Raw genomic sequence first — 17,217 nt, forward strand, 5'->3', positions numbered from 1 at the left:
GGGAGGGGGCGGGGCTCGGCGTGGCGGCGGGGCTCGGGCGCGTGGCGGGAGGGGGCGGGGCTCCGGGGCGGCCATCATGGCGCGGCGGCGGCTGCGGGCGGGGAAGCGGGGCGAGCCCGCCGCGCTCCTCCGCGCCCCCTCCGCGGAGGACGAAAGCCCGGAGGACGAAGGCCCGGAGGAGGTGTCCTTCGGCGTGGCCAGGGAGGCGGCCGAGACCGAGCGGAAGCTCGTGGGGGAGGCGGCGCGGAGGTACGGACACCCCCGCGGCTGCCCGCGTGTGGGCCTGTCCCCATCCCCGTCCCCTTTCCCCATCCCCGTCCCCTTTCCCCAGCCCCGCCCCATCCCCTTTCCCCGTCCCCTTTCCCCGTCCCCTTTCCCCTGTCCCATTCCCCATGCCCGTCCCCATCCTCATCCCCACGTCCCCTTCCCCACGTCCCCTTCCCCATCCTCATCCCCATCCCCTTCCCCGTCCCCTTTCCCCATCCCCGTCCCCTTATCCCCGTTCCTTTCCCCATCCCCTTTCCCCATCCCCATCCCCTTTCCCCATCCCCTTTCCCCATCCCCATCCCCTTTCCCTTCCCCGTCCCCTTTCTCCGTCCCCTTTCCCCATCCCCTTTCCCCATCCCCGTCCCCTTTCCCCATCCCCATCCCCTTTCCCCGTCCCCTTTCCCTTCCCCGTCCCCTTTCCCCATCCCCTTTCCCCATCCCCGTCCCCTTTCCCTATCCCCTTTCCCTTCCCCAGCCCCTTCCCCAGCCCCTTCCCCGTCCCCTTTCCCCTGTCCCATTCCCCACGCCCGTCCCCATCCTCATCCCCACGTCCCCTTCCCCACGTCCCCTTCCCCATCCTCATCCCCATTCCCTTCCCCGTCCTGTTTCCCATCCTCGTCCCCCATTCCCCGTCCCCATCCCTTCCCCGTCCCCATCCCTTCCCCATCCCCCTTTCCCCCCTCCCCTGACGGCTCCTCCCTCCCGCAGGCACCGGGAGCTGCTGAAGGAGAAGCGGCGGCGGCGCCAGGAGCTGTTCCGGGAGCAGAAGGTGGGTGGGCCAGCCCCGTCCCCCCCGCGCCGGGCGGGCCCCCGGCCCCGCTGACGCCCTCTCCCCCTCCGCAGAGGCAGAAGCTGCTCCCCGAGGCCGTGCTGCAGGAGCTGAGCGCCGCCCCGCCCGCACGGTGAGGGGCTGCGGGGGGCTGCGGGGGGGAGCGGCAGCCGAAGGGGCTGGGTGTGAGCGGAGCGGGAGGGTGACCTGTTGCCTTCTCCTCGCCCCCCAGGCCCGCTGGAGAGGCGGCGGCTGAGCCAGGTACGTACAGCTGGTTCTGCGGGTGCTCCTCCCCGCGCCGCGGCGTGTTGCGGTGCCGGGAGCGCTGCGGGGGGAGCGCTGCGGGAACAGGCCGGGCAGGTCGTTGCCAAGGGAAAACAGCCGAGGAAGAATATGAAGTCGCGTTTCATCCGGTTCCTGCTGTGCGGGGATTTCTGTGAGAGCGGCCCCAGGTGTTGAAGGAAGCGATGGGCAGGTGTTCTGATGATGTTATGAAAAGCAAGGATTACCAGAGGGAGATTGTAAGGGCTGGTTCTGGCCAGAGCTGCTGATTGCCGTGGTACTTTATGTACCACGCTGCCATTCAATAGCATCTGTAAAAAATTAGGTAACTTTTTCTCAGCTTCTGAAATGGAAGCTCAGGAGCCTGGAGTATTCATGCCTGACTGCTGCTTTCTAGCCCTCTTCATCTGTACGTTGAAGTACTTCACCAAAAACAGTTTGTAGGTGGTTTTTTTTTGGTTTGTTTTTTTTTTTAAAACAATTCTCTTACCCGCATCATCAGACACCAGCAGCTGTCCCTGCCGCTCTCTTCTCATTGCTTTTAAAAAATCTGATGGGATCAAAGAGGTGAGCTCAGGATGATGCTTTGAATACTCAAGTCTCTGTGGTACTCAGTGGCAAAAAGGAAACTGGGGCTGGACTCCCCGTTGTGTCTTGCTCGTAGCTGTTGCACCGTGTTCAGTTTTTGTCCTGGGGTGAATCCTCTTTCGTGTTGTGGGTGCCAGGGAAGGGGAAGGCTGGCTGGTGGTGCTTTGGGTGGGTGCCCTGAGGCCTGTGCTTCTGCAGCCCTCCTGCTCCCAGCCCTTCTCTGAGGGCAGCACTGCCTAGCTCCTACTAGCTGGAGCTGCTGAAAGAGTTCCTTTTGGAGTTCACTGAAGACATCTTCTTTCTCACAGCCTCATTACTGCTTCGTTCCTGCTTCGCTCACAGCTCTTTATGCAGACTGTTTGGGATTTTTTTTTTTTTTCTGTTTTCTAATAACTTCAGGTAAACAAGGTGGAGGTGGGGCTGCCGAGCAGAATCAAGGCCAAGCCCAAAGGCCGGTGAAGAAAGCCAAGGGAAGAAAGGGTGCCAGGTATGCTGGGAGCTGCAGACCCAGGAGGGTGCCCGTCTTGGTGTGGCAGTGCTGCTGTACCACATCTGCTGTATTACAGAGAAAAAAACCTGTAATATAAGTAATTCCTTATGTCTTACTTAGGTATAACTGGTACGAGGTGACAGGGCAGCCCCAAGCACAGCAGCAGCCTTTCTGTTCTGTGCTGCTACAGGCCTGGCTGTTGACCACTGCATTTTGGGCCTTTTTTTTTTCCCCCAGTTTCTTTGCTGCTTATGCCCCAACAGAAGAATTGCAGTAGTGGCTGGTAGGACTAGCTTGAGACTCCCAAGGAACTACTTGGGGCACCTAAAAGCATCTGGGGACAGGTTGAGTCTTGGGTCCAGTTGTGGTTTTTTTAAAGACCGCTGCAGAGCTCGGCTGAGCTGCAGAAGCCAGCACTGCTGCTGCTGCACTGGAGCAGGAAGGCACTGGCTCATCTGTGGTTCTGGGCTCTGGAACTGCTAACAGGGACTAACATCTCTTTATTTAACTAGCTCAAAAGGAAACTATACAGCTGTCTGCTTAAAAGAGGAGAGTGTCACAGGCCTGCAGGAACAGCTCGCCAGAGACTTTTTAAGTGCTCATCTCTACGGCCCGGAGGCCCGGCGGGTGCAGGGTAGGCAGGTCTTCTAGGTGGGTCTGCCTCTGGGGTGGGCTGTGCTAAGTTTTGTGATTAACTCTCATCTCCCCTTTCACAGCAAATGAATTTTTTTCCATTGAAAATAAGAAAAAGCCAGTGAAAGCAGCTGCAGTTCAGTTTGTGGACAAATCTTGGGGTGAGTATAAAAAGAAATAAATCCAAGTAGATATTACTGTATGCATATATGGTCTAAAGTACACTTAAAAAAACAAAACAAACCCCCAAAAAAACTTTCCTGTGCTCGAGGGCTGCATTTTGCAGCCTTCTATTTCAAAGAACCCAGCAGTAAGGAAAGGGCAGCAGGGCCCTACAGCCTGGTGGGTGGAGTGGGTGCTCCCCTGGGGAGGGTGTGTGAGACAGAAGTTGAAAAAAAAATTACCTCATTTTTGGGACATTAAGAAACAACATCTGGGTCTGAAGTTGTGCTTAATTGTTGAGATAACTACAACATTAATTGTTGTTCCCACTTACAACCTCTGAGCTGCTGGACGTCATGTCAGATACATGTAAAATGTTTAAGCAGGGATGCTAAGGTCCTGGAACATTGGCATGAGCACAGGGAAACAGCAACTATTTCTCCTTATAAAAAACAGCCTTACTGAAAGGAACAGGGACAGATGTGTACCCAGCCTCAGTCACAGGCACACATGCTGTGCAAAGATAAAACAGCAGGGGCTGGTAATGTATGTGAAATATGACAGGGAAATATTAGTGGTTTTCCAGTCAGTTCTGAAATCCTGCAGTAATCACTGAGTTGCTGCTTCTCCAGTCAGTGGGCCAAGACACTAACTGTTTTTTGGTTTGTTTTTTTTTAAGGGCAAGAAAAAAAGCAAAAAGCATTAAGGTTTAAAAAACGTTGGCTCTCGACACAGCTTAAAAAACAGCTATGAAGACAGCTTTTTTCAGAGGATGCAATTAAGAACTTTTTAACTGAAAGTTACAAGTCTCTCACCCTGACTTCACCATCGCTCAGCTCTTGGGTCTAGCCCGCAGCCCCCAGCAAGTGCCAACCTTCAGACAGCTGTGCCCAGACTGACTGCTCTGTTCTCTTCCTCCCTCCTTCAGAAGTGGTCAGAGAAGCCAAGGAACAAGCAGGGCCAGGGTAGGAGTTCTGTATCCTTAATACTGCCTCAGAGCAGCTGGTGTTACAACCACAGTTGTAGAGCTGCCTCTGTGAGGCAGCCCCTTTGCAGCAAATAAAATATGAATGGTGTTTGTACTTGCTGTTCTGGATGCTGTAATCAGTTATTCCTGCTTTTCCAGTTACTTGCATCACTGACAAAAGGCTGTATCCTAATACCAGGATCATGAAGTCAGCTTGCACAGCAGGACACTTCTTACCCAGCCCAGTGATGGCTTTCAAGGAATAAAGGTTCTGTCCTCATTTTCAGGGAGTGCCTGAGTAAGATTCCATCAGTACCCTGACTGCCTTGTGAGCTTGACTTGTTCTATGGCAGCTTGGACTTCTGACAGCCCAGCCTCTGCCCTGCTCTGCTGCAGGGAAGTGTCAGCCCCAGTCAGACCATGAGCCCGTGTGCTGAATGCTCAGCTCTGCCTGAGCACCCCTGTCCTGGAGTAGAACCCTTAGAACCAAGAAAAAGTAGCATACAAGTCCATGCTACTGTGTATGTAGAAGTAAGTTTTTAATGGCTGGTTAATTATGGTATCACTACATTTTATTGCAATATAGTACTATTTAAGCACTTTTAAAAATGCAAGGTGTACAAAGATTAAATTAAGACTGTAAATTGACTAAATATTTGGTTTTTATATAAATAGGTCATAACCACACTGTGTTGACGTAATACTGTTATAATACAACAGTTAAACTGGTGAGTCTACACAACAGAAGCTGTCTGTAGTTAAACAAGGAAACAAGGTTGAAAAGACCATGTTAAAACAAAAAAACTACTAAGATCAACAGGTTGGGATTGTAAGTAGCAACAAACATATTCACTCAGCTCCTGAGTAATTCAAGTTTTACAGTACACATTAAAAAATATCATTTCTTCCCATCAACACTATATATCCAAACCATCAGGTGTTTAATGCATTTTGCAAATTACACTGATTGAACTATGTAACAATGGGGGTGGAGGTTGGCAAGTCATCCTGCTTGACGTTTACATCACCCACATGCTAATACATCCACGTTTTCTATTCTTCTGGCCCACCACAAGGTTGCAGGATATTTGGTTTGTTTTGGACAATCGTTCAGAGGATTGGTACGTGTCAATTTGGATGTCTGACATTATCAGTGATATTTTCAACTCTTAGTTGTCTAAGAGGCTTAAAGATGGAAATTTTCTCCTAACACTAAGTTAGAAATCATTTGCATCATGCTGTAAACTAGGAAGCAACATAAAGCGACAGACTTGTCCTTAGTACATAATTAAAATTCCAAATTCCAGTCAGCAGAGCTGGTCTCTACTTTCCACGTTGAATATGCCACAACACCTTCCAGCTCTCCAAATGCATAGCTAGTGTAGGTAGTCTTCCACGGTGGCGAACGCGCAGGAGCCGATTCCTGACCGAGCCATCAATCCTAGACACTGTGAGGCTTGTCCCATGGCTAGGGCAAGTGGCGGTTGCTTTGGCAGATTGTGAGTCTCTGAAGAAGAATCACAGTGGCAGTTGCAACACCCAATTAACTTCATAGGAACGCACCAAAAACTTACACTTTAAGCTTGCTTAGATAATTAATTTCAAATTTCCTGTCCCTCGCTAAGTTTGCTCTTGCAGTGAGACAGAGCAGGAGCATCCAAGTGACCTTTGCAAATTCCCTGCATAGCGCGGTTACTGAACGGGCCTGGTGTTGCCTTCAACACCAAAAAAACCAGGATGAGGACACCCGTTCCATTAACCATGCCCCCAAAGCTCCCCCTCTCTCTCACTGCAAGAGCCCAGGCAACACGGCAAGGGAAGCGCAGCCTGTGCCACGCGTGACGAGCAGCGGCCTCGCCTCACTCACCCAGTATTGCACTGTTCAGGACAGAGCAGACGGGTTCTCTCTGTATCGGGTCAAGCTGGTTTCCAACAGGGCTGCTCCAGGGATCCGAGTATGCAAGTAAACTGAACGCGTCCTGCAGAAAGATGGGTTTCATTACATCTCACAGCTATATCCCAGCAGTGAGAACATGAACCATTTTCTTATTTTGACTCGGAATCACATTGGTGATTGGCAGTGTCCATCATCAATAAAAAAGGGATTTAAAAAACAAACCTTCCAACCAAGCCACCCCAGGACTTGTTGCATTTTGAGCAAGCAGCGTTTTTTCCCAGCTGGAAATGACACAGGAAGATGAAGTTTGCACTATTTCCAGTAAGCAGTGGGGAAGAGAAAGCAGACTGGAAACTGCATGCAGTCTTTGGCAGGGGAAGTCTTCCCCAGAGCAGTCTCAAATCAAGGTAAACTAATCAACAACACACAGCATACTCGAGAGAGCACGTTTTAGGCATCTGTACCAATCCTCTTTGTTACAGTTCATCTACCACTAGAGCTCAGAATGGCCCTTTGATTCAACAGGCCAAGCTCTGTGTTCAGAAATGAGACAGAGGAAGCGTTAAATTTATCTCTGGTTTTAACTGTATTACAGTATGAAATTATCTTCCCTGGGAATGTGCTACACAGACAAGGCAGGAGACAGTGCTACACCACACATGACTGAATACTGAAGTTACAGGACAACGCTGCAATGCAGCACGTGGTGGCAAGTTTCTGCTGGGCAGCACAGTTTATCCGCCTTAACACCACCATTTCAAGAGCCAACGTACCTTGAGCATTTTCTTATTTGCTGTGTTTTTGCCACACTCTCTTCTTAGCTGCTCACTCATTGCTTGCAATTCTCTTCCAAAATGGATCATCCTTTCAATAGCTGCTTGGCTGCCACCACATAGCTGACGTCTTAACTGACTTGAATCTACTTCTGCAAAAACGATATCGTCATCACCACCGCTAACAGAGCTGACAGTAACCACCTATGGATCTAGGGAATCCACTGATTTCACTCAGGAGACATCTGCCTTCTCAGAGACAAGGCACGTAGGTCCTATACCAAACACTGCTGAATTGCTCCTTTATAAACATGAAGTGACTTGGTTAACTAACAGCAAAGGCAGCCTACAAATGTTGTTTATTCAGCAATGATTAATTTTCAAACAACTAGACTATAAACCAACTTTTACCCTAAAATTTTGTGGGAGCTTAAAATGAGTAATTACCTTTTTAGTTCTTTGCACTTCTAAAGATATGGCAAATCTAGAACTGCTAACAGAGGGGAAAAAACCCCTGAACTTCCCAACAGCCACAATGGAGATTGCTACAAGACAGTAATTTAAGACTGTTCATTCTCCTTGTAGAATGTATTAGCTTAATGACTTGGGCATTTCAGGCTTCTTTTGTAATCAAGCAGAGCACTACAAGTGACTTTTTTACTGTTTGATACAATATTCCCCAATATTAGTGATTTTAAATTATATAAATGCAGTTTATAAATAGTAAATCAACCCTTGGCTTTTCTGAAAGTTCTGCTTTTTAAAAATATACGAGAGCAACCTGTAAAAAAAAAAAAAAACACAAACAAAACCAACAGCATTTATCCATTCCTTGCCTTTTCTCATCTATGGAATCAAGTTTTGAACCAGAAATTTGATGTACACACTAATTACAAAACCTTCCCTCTCTCTGATTTTAACATTGCTATCTATCCAGTTTTTAATCACTATTTCAAATAAGGATGTGTAAGTGGCCACTTTACTTCTTTTCTTAGATGTCAACATATCACCTCTGAAAAAAATCTGCCTACTTAACGTTGCATACACAGCACCAAGGAGAATATATAAATATTTTAAAAAGCAAAAAAACCCCACCCAACAACAAAAAACCCAGCAAAGCTAAACTGTGGGGTGTAAACAACATAGGTTGAGAAGCCACACTTCTTTTTGACAAAGCACCCACAAGTCTTCAAGTGTTCCTTGCTAACTGCAGCCCAATCTACGACATGACTTTCCAGAGGCAGAAAACAACTACATTAAAAAAACCCCACAAACAACTCGGCGCCCTGTGCAGCTGCTTCATGTCTGTCACAGCAAGCTCATCTGGGAAAGGCTGCAAGTCAAGAAATGTTTTGTCTTCTCTGTCACAGGAATAAGGCCTTATTATCATCCAGTTTCAGAGCTTAATTCATGGAAACAGCCTGGAAATTTGAATCTCCTCCCTCCAGGGCCATAACAGAGTTATAATTCCTTTTCCATAGTTACATAGTATTTCAGAGGAAGCACATGCCCTGGGAACTGTGAAGCATTCATAGGTATTTTTAAGTGCTGATAAAGTTTAAGAATGCAGTTGTAATGTCCTGAGTATCATGTTTCATTTAAACTATTCATTTATGTCTGGTTAAATCAATTGTTTGAGAAGACAGTGCTGCAACTGCAGAAGTGGCTGGGCTGCATTCCTCCCCTTCTTCAGACTGGGTCCAGCAATAACCACCATTGCCTAAGCTCCAGCCCACATGCACTGAAGTGATGAGGCTGCCTTTACTGGACAGGGACAGCCAGTACTGCAACCCCCCAGAGGACACAGGATCAGCTTTTGGTGTGTTGGCAATCAGAGGGTATTTAAATACTCATTTGTCACCAAGGTCAGCAGGTATGACCGAGTATAAAGCAGGTTAAAGTAAAACAAAATTATTTTTCAGACAACTAAGTAAAACAGGAGGATTTTTTCTAAAAAGCTTTTTTTTTTCCTCTCTGTTCCCAAATATAGGTGTTTTTTTTTCTTGAGCATTTAATATTAGCACTTTGCATTCTTAAATATATGCAATTTGAAACCTCTACTCTTAACTGTCCAGCACAAGGATGCCCTGAGAGCCATGAATGGCAAAAGGACTAAGGGAAGGGAGAAGCAATCTGCCAACCCTAGCCCAGGCATGTTCTATACCAACAGGTTGTTTCTTCTCAAAGGTACTTGCTCAGAAATTCAGGCTAGTTTCAATATCCAGGAGTTATCAATTTCCCAGGTTCTCACACTGACATGGGACCACCTATATCAGTGGTTATAAGATTTACATCTAATAACAACAAAACAAACAAAACAATTAAGATTTGATTCCTAATTTTCAAGTTGGGAAGCATTGCAAGTAAAAACATAACCTTGTTGCCATCACTTAATAAAAATGTAAGAAATATCACTGCAGACCCATTTCTGTGTCACATTCTTCCATTTCGTGATCATGTTTAGAACTACCATTTAGGAAGCCATTGGATGAAGTCTCAGCAACCCCATTGGAGTAGTGATCTGTTTCCATGTCTACATCATTGCTGAAAAGAGAGTAATAAATACAAGTTTTATGCATATTTAACTACTTATGGTTATCTCCTTCCCAACTACAACACAGCAACTTCCTCATCCTGGCTACTGAAAAGCTGCTTTTAAATATTACCAAGATAAACCACAGCAAATGGAGATGCCAGAGCACTAAGGAAATGTTAAGGCCCTCTCAGCTAACAATAACATTCAGTAAAAGAACTTTTTCAGATGCAGAAAAATTCAATGTGTCCACTGTCACTCAGGAATAAGTAGTGTAACACTTTCAAGATACACACCAAAAAGTTCTTCCCATGTTCCTCTATCTGTACACACGTAAGAGCTGGAGAAAATGCATTGAGAAAATACACTATTCCCAGGTTGTTTGTGTTTTTTTTAAACACAGTTAACTCAATATACTGCCTACTTTGAGAATATCACATTGAGGTGAATAATTCTTTCAGAAACCCCTTGACTCTGATTTACTCTCAGTGGAATGACAACAAAAAAGAAGAAAATTGCAAAGGAAATTCTGAGTAAACCGTGACACTGAAGAGGTAACTCAAGAGCTGGGAACTCCTCACCACACTCTTCCTCCTCGAAGAAGCACTTTTAGCAAGTGCCACAATGGTTTTGGGGAAGAGCTTTGCTGACAGGTACATCCTAGCCTGTTCTGTTTCATCATGGAGAATGACAACCTAAAACCTCTTGCAAGACCAAAAAGATTAAATTTAAAAGGTTAATATATTGCTTCTAAGCAACCAAAAATACTCAGCTTCCTTTGAGGAAGGAAACCAAGAGGCCTCTCTGACTGGGCAACACTGCAGCCAAGGAATTGTCTTCCTCTTGTGAAAAATCTCCACGTTGCCTGGACACTGCCAGGCGTTTTGGCAGAAGCCATTGCTGACACGAACACAAAGCATGAAGTTAAAAAGTAAATGGTTACTCTTAACTCTCTTACTTTTTCTTCCCCAATGATTACTATCCAACTGAAACGGTTTTTGTTACCACCACATCATCACATGCTAGCTGGTAGTTTTGGGAATCCATCTTGGACAATGCAGCTGAGCACTGTTGCATCAAATTAGGTTCTGCTGCACTGCTGCAAGCCAGAGCTTAGTATTTATTGATTATGAATAACCATATTAACCCTGGTTAATACATCTGTTTTCATCCTCTGAACAGAATGTGTTTGCACAAGTGACAGTTACTGGAGCAAGCAAACAACTCTTGTGTGTGCAGTGGAAGACAGTCCATGTTTTCTATGAATCTCAACTGTGTTTACTTTGCAGACACTGTCACAAATGGGAGAGTTACCTGGAAAACTTTTAATTATCTACATGCAACATGCTTAAATCAATGCCAGTGGTTTAAATTAAAATCCCAAGTGCCAGAGAGCTAGTTAATCTTCAATACACAATTTCAAAACTGACCATAAACAGCTATAAGCAAGAAAAGTTATTTTTATCCATTGCATTTCTTTACCCAAACAAGAAAAAAACAGTCCACTGAGCTTAAGAAGCCAAAACAAAGCCAAAGCACACTAGATAGAGTGATCATGAGTCCCCTTACAATGCTTTAACTGTCCTTGAAAAATTGAATTCTACTGCAAACCCTTCTCTACAACAAAAGCACATGCACAACACAAGCTTTAATGTAAGATGAGAAGCATTCTGAAGTTTGTTCACCTGGAATAGCTGTTAACCTGCTGTGATCTTGATGCATTTATGTTGTTGAGCTCTGGTACATTCAAGCTGGTGGTCGTGTGTTTACTGTGACAGTAAGATTGATGTGCTTTATTTGATATTACTCCATTACTGCAACTACTTTCAAACCCTGAAAGAAAATTGTAAAAATTGTAATCATCTACAAACTGATTTTTAAGTACCCATTTATAGAAGTGAAACAAACATAGTTTAATTGCTCCTGGTCAGTAAATGCTAGATTTGTCACATAAATAAACCCAAATACTTAACCTCCATGTTTCAAGTATTTGAACCTTTAAGGCTTCTGGAGTGCAGAAGTTGAGCATTATTGAACAAGTAGCAACGCATACAAGAGAGGGTTTTTCAGTTGTACTTATACACCAGCAAAACAGAAAGCAGCATCAAAAGAGGGTCACTTCTTAGAACCGATATATTGTTTCTGAAAGATCTGAAAATCTTTTTTCTAGGCCACTGTAATCATTATGAATGGAAGCAGACATGCATCTTACAATCACATAATTCTCTTGATAAACATGCAGTAAAGTTCACCGCTGAAAATACTTTACATGTAGCTACACTTAAATACAACCTCCCTCCTTCCCTGTATCATTATTTTAATTGTTAATATTGCGCTTCGCTAAACAAAATTACACCACACTGTGAAATTATGTCTGGCTGAAATCTCTTCTGACCCTTCTAAAATACAAAAAAAACCCCTATTATTCAAAGCAAACGTGTAGTTGTCAGTTCTATCAAGCCCAAAAGCAGGAGCTCCCCAGTATCTTCTAATGTAGAAACAGGTGACAAGAAGGGCTTATTATAAATAAAACACTTCTGCCATTCAGGAAAACCCAAACCTTGATTCTAATAATACATTAACCAACTTGCTTATTAAGTGGTGCCTCCATTTTCAAAGTTAGAGACACTTTCTACAATGCATCCCAATAACCACCTGACAAACAAACATAAAATTTGAGTGGACCTCCACTCACAAACATGACAGCACAGTCTTGACTGTGAAGAAAAGCTAAGCTGCTGCCTCCTTTCCAAGGGCAGCAGGCATTCCAGTGGCCAAGCTATACTGGCTTTCCACTCAATCCCACCAAGAGAAAAGTAATAAAAGGCCCCCAAGCAAGCGCCAGTTTGGATTTAGAAATGAAACAAATGAAAGCTGATGCCCTATCTGCTACCTTAACGGTCTTGGGTTCAAAGGCGACAGTCACAAACCATTTTAACATCCCCAAGTTTTCCACAGGGGTGCTCTGGAAGGCACAGGGATCTCTCCAAAGCCATGGGGCAGCTCTGAACATTCCTGGCTTCCCACCTAGACACTCTCAAAACTCCAGACTGCACAGACTGAAATTCGGCTGCCAGCAGAAGGTCCTTCACCTAATTCTACCACACAGCTCCTGGTATTTCTTACGCAAGAGCAGCTGTTCCTACTACTCCATAAACACCATAAGAAATAGATCATATACAACACTTACTGGATTTCAACGACCTTGCACAAGACACAATTTATCACTGAAAGGATTACATAAACTTGCACCAGAACTTTCTATCTCCTGGAAGCAAATATTTCCCAGAAATCAATCACAGCATACTTTGCAAACCCTTAGTAAAACCAAGAGCACATGCATAAAAGATTTTATTCTACCTACACACTTTCCATTTCCCCAGTGACAGAGAATCATGTATTTTAATAATTAATCAAACTACACTTTTATACAAAGCATTCAGTATCAACTCTAAAGTAAAACAGTCAGTCTGCAAGTCTTTTAACTTCTGATGTGTAGTTGTAAAAAAGATAAAACCCACAAAACCCAACAACAACTACACAGTGTGGTATATCCAAATCTATACTGTATGCCCCCCACATCAACTTACCAGAGAAGTGTGTGCTGCTCCCTTTGCTTGTTGCCAAATTGTGAATATTCATTCCATGGCTGGGACTCATGCTAGGACTACTGAATGATCGTGGGCTAACAGGGTAACTGTCTTGAGATTTTGGACTGTGGCCTCCCAAACACCGCACTTCACTGTCTGTACCATTCACCATCTCTATAAACTGGCGCACCCTAAACAAAAGGCAAAAAAAGTTAAGCTAGTAAAACAATTAACATACTTCAATTTACCAATAACAGCAATGATTTAATTTTAGTGTTAAACATACAGAATGCCTGATTAAAAAAAAATGCTGGATGTCAGTAACCCAAATGTCAATCAGCTTTGGAGCATTCAGCTAAAAATATGCATTACAAAATCTGTGAGGGAGGAGAACAGGAATATTATGCATTGAGGACAAACTTTGCCAATAAGTCCTCAAAGTTCAGAGAACTAAACTGCATTTTCTTGTTTTAGCTATTTTCTTTTATTGGCAAGGGCAAGGTTACTTCCTGAGAAGGGTGTGTCCTTATGATCATGTCTGTCTTTTCTCTCAGAGAACATAATTTGATCCTCTGGAACAGCATTAAATGGTAACTTTTAACATTAAACATTTGCAGTAGAAAACAGTTTGAAAAGCAAGCTCATATACAAACCTTCCCTTTAGAGGCTGTTGCTCTTTGTCAATTTTATTTTATGGGAGGAGGTGTTACTGTAGACTTTAAGGAAGCTTAGAACTACTGCTTAATGTTTTAGGCTTGGATAATCTCGATAGAACAGGCAAAATTTAGAAAGACAGACTGAGAAAATGACAATGTAAGTTGACATTATCGAGTGAAGTCTTTCACCAAAATGTTCGCATTTTAGGAATTCTCTGATAAAAGTCTGCAGTACTATCACGTGAATTCTGTTTGGTACTTGAGCATGACAGACTTCCAACACATTCCAAATTACTTAACTGAACATAAGAACTGAAGTGCTTTGTTCTTATAGAAGGTAAAGGTTTTTTCCTGCATTTAAACACAAAATGTGATACAAAATTCTGGAGGATCAGCGGAGCCGGCAAGTAAAAATGCCAGAACGAAGGTGACTATCGTGTGCCTGGGAAGCCAAGACAACTCTTTGGGATTATGGAATTTCCACAGCAGTAGCCAGAGATTTCTACTAGAGCGACAAGCAGTGAAACAGCTCCTTTAAACTGGTCTTTAAAGTCAGTCACTCATTTGTACGAACAGACAAACTGTTAACCTTCTTGAATACGATACTGTATCAGTTTACATTTTAAGTTTTACGTGACACCCAATTTGAATAATGTTGATTTGAAAAATTACAAAACTTAGTTCTAGAGAACAAGTTTACAGTGAGATGTGAACTATGCTGCAAACCATGACCTTGATGACAAAACCTAGTTAAACATGTAGCAAACAATATAGCATAAAAAAGTGAACTACACACATTTTCTGAAAAATGCTGTTTAACTTCATTTAAATTTCTGTGAAAGCTTTAAATGAGTAACTGTCTTGTCTCAGAAGGTACTGTGTCATCTATAAACACACATCTGTATAATTTGAAGACTCACTTTAATGCAAATAAGAGATTAGGATTTCTTTCTAGTAAACTTGGATACAACTGTTGTGTTGTTTCAATGGCTTCTCCCATTCTTCCTGCTAAAACCAATTTCTGAATTCCTGTTCACCAAAAAACAAATAAGAGATTAGGATTTTTTTCTAGTAAACTTGGATACAGCTGTTATGTTGTTTCAATGGGTTCTCCATTCATCCTGTCAGAACCAATTTCTGAATTTCTGTTCACCAAAACCAGCATCAGTTAAATTAACATCTAACAGATTAATACATGTAAATTAGTGATTAAAAGACACAGCATCCATCAATCAACAAGGTTTTTTCCTCTTAGAAAAAAATCAGTGTAAAGAAATATCACCCTTCCTTAAAATGTTCAATAGAAAATTTAAGAACTGCACTTCACCTACATATATCTAAAGAAGTACTCAATATTTTTAGTTATTGCCAGCATACAACTAGTTTGTATTCAGCTGGCTCATTTAGAGCTAGGTTAAGACTTCAGACACTCTTCTCCAATTTCGCATTTTCATACTCTCATAAATAAGCACATACCAAATTATCATCACCCAAGAACATCCAAATTGCATCCCACCTCCCATAGGTTCCATTTTGACTAAGAAAAAATTTAGTCTCTCTCCCCTGCAACACATGCGTCCAGTCAGGTTACAGTTGACTAAACCTTTCTGAAACAGTCTTTGCTTTCTTGATGCTTCTGTTGCTGTAACCTGGCATAAGTTGCAAATAGCCTCACAGCTCCACCCACTAACAGAGAAATTGGTCCAGATGAAAAACAGCCCTATGAGCGGGTTATTTTTCAATCAGAGTGGTTTCCTCGTGTGATATGTCACGCAGTCACACAAGTGCTTGTGTTCATACAGCAGGGATTTAAATGAACAGGGAAGGCACTGCTTCATCAGGCTGCCAAACAGCAAGTTAGAACTGAACTGCTGATCGTTCTCCTTGTCCTCTTGCCCCTCACATCTGTAAGCAGGAAACTCTCATTTCACTTAACTTATAAAGCATTCTCTAAACTCTATCCCTTTTTGAAGTTGAGATAAAAATCTAAATGTTTGTCAAGACCAAGTTTTACATTCCTGTTTGTGACTCTCACAAACACTCCTTTAGTGACAGGACCCACATTTATTGAAGACAGATCAGTTTTCCATTCAAGAAAAAGGCTACAGGTAATTTACCACACTCTGCTACACCAAACAACTTCCAAAGTGTTAGTGTGAAAGTTCATCCTAACCAGCTGTTTAGACATTAATAACTTTACACGAGAGCAAAGAACTGTACTATGGAGTAGAGCTGAAAGGAAATTTTACAATTATGTTTAAGAGAAATTTTAATGTATTTGTTTAAGGGAGGAAAAAAGGATGTAACATGCTTTCCAGGCTTACTTTGTCTATTTTTAATGGAAGCTAATTCTTCTAGCACAGTCTGGTCTGTGGATCTGGCGAATGCCTCTGCTGTTGCACAGTATCCATGGTGAACTAAGTAAGATGATACCATTCTAAAAATAAACAAAAACAAAATGCAGAAACACTCATCAAATACAGGTAAGAAACCAAGAACTTATTGGATGTAAAACCCCTTTTCTGAAAAAAGCGACTGAATAAAAGAATTCTAGCTGAAATTCAGGAATTTCAGTACAAGTCCAGACAAAAGTAATTCAGTTAAAAGCCAGTATCTTCTTAAAAACACTGTACAGGAAAATTATTTTAAAAACTAATGTACAATTTTATTACGACAAATTTTAATAAAATGATTCATCACTCAAAGGTAAGCTCAATTCAAATATTACCTGCTAATTTAGTTCCTTTTTTCCCCTCATTACGTACACTGACATGAAATTTCTGCACACTAGGTTTTTGTTTTCACTGAAGAAATAAAAAATGCAGAGCAACAACTACCATTTTTCCAAGTGAGACCCTAATGTGTCACAACTTCACCTGGCATGCGAGAAGGCTGAGAACGCAAAGGAAAATTTCCAGAGCCCAAAGTATTAAAACTGCCCATTACAACCACAGCAATCTTTTAAACTGCCCAACCCAGTGTAGATAGGTCAAATCTGAATGGAAGACTTACATTCATCATTATAAACTTTTAAGTAATTCTGTAGATAATTATTCTTCTTCCCAACACCTACTCATGCTCAATTTTATATATATTTATCAAACCTGTTACATGAGCAAAACTACTTGTACTAGCCTTTAATACTATCTGTATTTTTTGCACAAAACAATAGCTACAACATTTGAAAGAACTCTGAAATCATGCCATTATTAACTCCTTTTTAAAATTAACAATATTCAAAGTCTTACTTCTGAATCATTGTTTGCCACTCTCCTTCCCGATCTCCTATTGGAAATCTGTCAATCTGTGCTTGAATTTTGGTTCTCCATTCTCTCATATAGTCTTCAATATCAAATACAAATGGATGTTGCCCAAAATTAGCATCCACCACCTCTCCTGGCGTTTGTAGCCCTACCGTAGGGTACAAGTTTGGCTGCAAGAAATGTTTTCATTAGTTTTTTTTCCTCTTGTTCTAAATTCCCCACCTTTTTTTTTTTCCTCTCCTCTCTGCAATAATATCCCCAATGCTACTAGTAGTGTGAAGAAGGAAATACCTCTGCATCATCTGCCCAGCAGTTAAAACAACTTCTACCATTCCAGCAATATGACT

The 17,217-nt window shown here is 42.9% G+C and overlaps 2 protein-coding genes across 3 annotated transcripts in view; one reads left to right on the forward strand and one right to left on the reverse strand.

The window, feature by feature from the left end:
- The first annotated feature begins 62 nt into the window (after nt 1–62).
- On the forward strand, nt 63–4,278 carry NOL7 (nucleolar protein 7). Its single transcript, XM_051611889.1, has 8 exons — nt 63–249; nt 976–1,036; nt 1,111–1,169; nt 1,269–1,297; nt 2,306–2,393; nt 2,909–3,030; nt 3,113–3,190; nt 3,871–4,278. The coding sequence occupies exons 1-8, from the start codon at nt 77–79 to the stop codon at nt 3,942–3,944; spliced, it is 684 nt and encodes a 227-aa protein (XP_051467849.1). The 5' UTR covers nt 63–76; the 3' UTR covers nt 3,945–4,278.
- A 395-nt stretch (nt 4,279–4,673) lies between these two features.
- Nucleotides 4,674–17,217, reverse strand: part of RANBP9 (RAN binding protein 9) — a 38,047-nt gene continuing 25,503 nt past the window's right edge. Inside the window, exons 6-14 of one of the 2 annotated variants that reach the window (XM_051611888.1) lie at nt 16,856–17,040; nt 15,932–16,044; nt 14,528–14,636; nt 12,952–13,142; nt 11,047–11,194; nt 9,299–9,372; nt 6,829–6,980; nt 6,026–6,137; nt 4,674–5,665 (exon numbers count right to left, since the gene is read on the reverse strand). In XM_051611888.1, coding sequence (XP_051467848.1) covers nt 5,535–5,665; nt 6,026–6,137; nt 6,829–6,980; nt 9,299–9,372; nt 11,047–11,194; nt 12,952–13,142; nt 14,528–14,636; nt 15,932–16,044; nt 16,856–17,040 — 1,215 coding nt within the window. In that variant the 3' untranslated portion in view covers nt 4,674–5,534. Of the gene's footprint in view, nt 5,666–6,025; nt 6,138–6,828; nt 6,981–9,250; nt 9,373–11,046; nt 11,195–12,951; nt 13,143–14,527; nt 14,637–15,931; nt 16,045–16,855; nt 17,041–17,217 lie in introns of both variants that reach the window. The other variant, XM_051611886.1, reaches the window with a different exon arrangement.

Source organism: Apus apus, chromosome 2 (genome assembly GCF_020740795.1).
Source record: "Apus apus isolate bApuApu2 chromosome 2, bApuApu2.pri.cur, whole genome shotgun sequence".
NCBI classification, from domain to species: Eukaryota; Metazoa; Chordata; class Aves; order Apodiformes; family Apodidae; genus Apus; species Apus apus.

Coding starts and splice junctions, on each gene's coding strand:
- NOL7 (XM_051611889.1), top strand. CDS start 77: ATGGCGCGGCGGCGGCTGCGGGCGGGGAAGCGGGGCGAGCCCGCCGCG. Junction 1,037..1,110: donor AGCTGTTCCGGGAGCAGAAG/GTGGGTGGGCCA, acceptor CCCCCTCCGCAG/AGGCAGAAGCTGCTCCCCGA. Junction 2,394..2,908: donor AAGGGAAGAAAGGGTGCCAG/GTATGCTGGGAG, acceptor TTATTTAACTAG/CTCAAAAGGAAACTATACAG.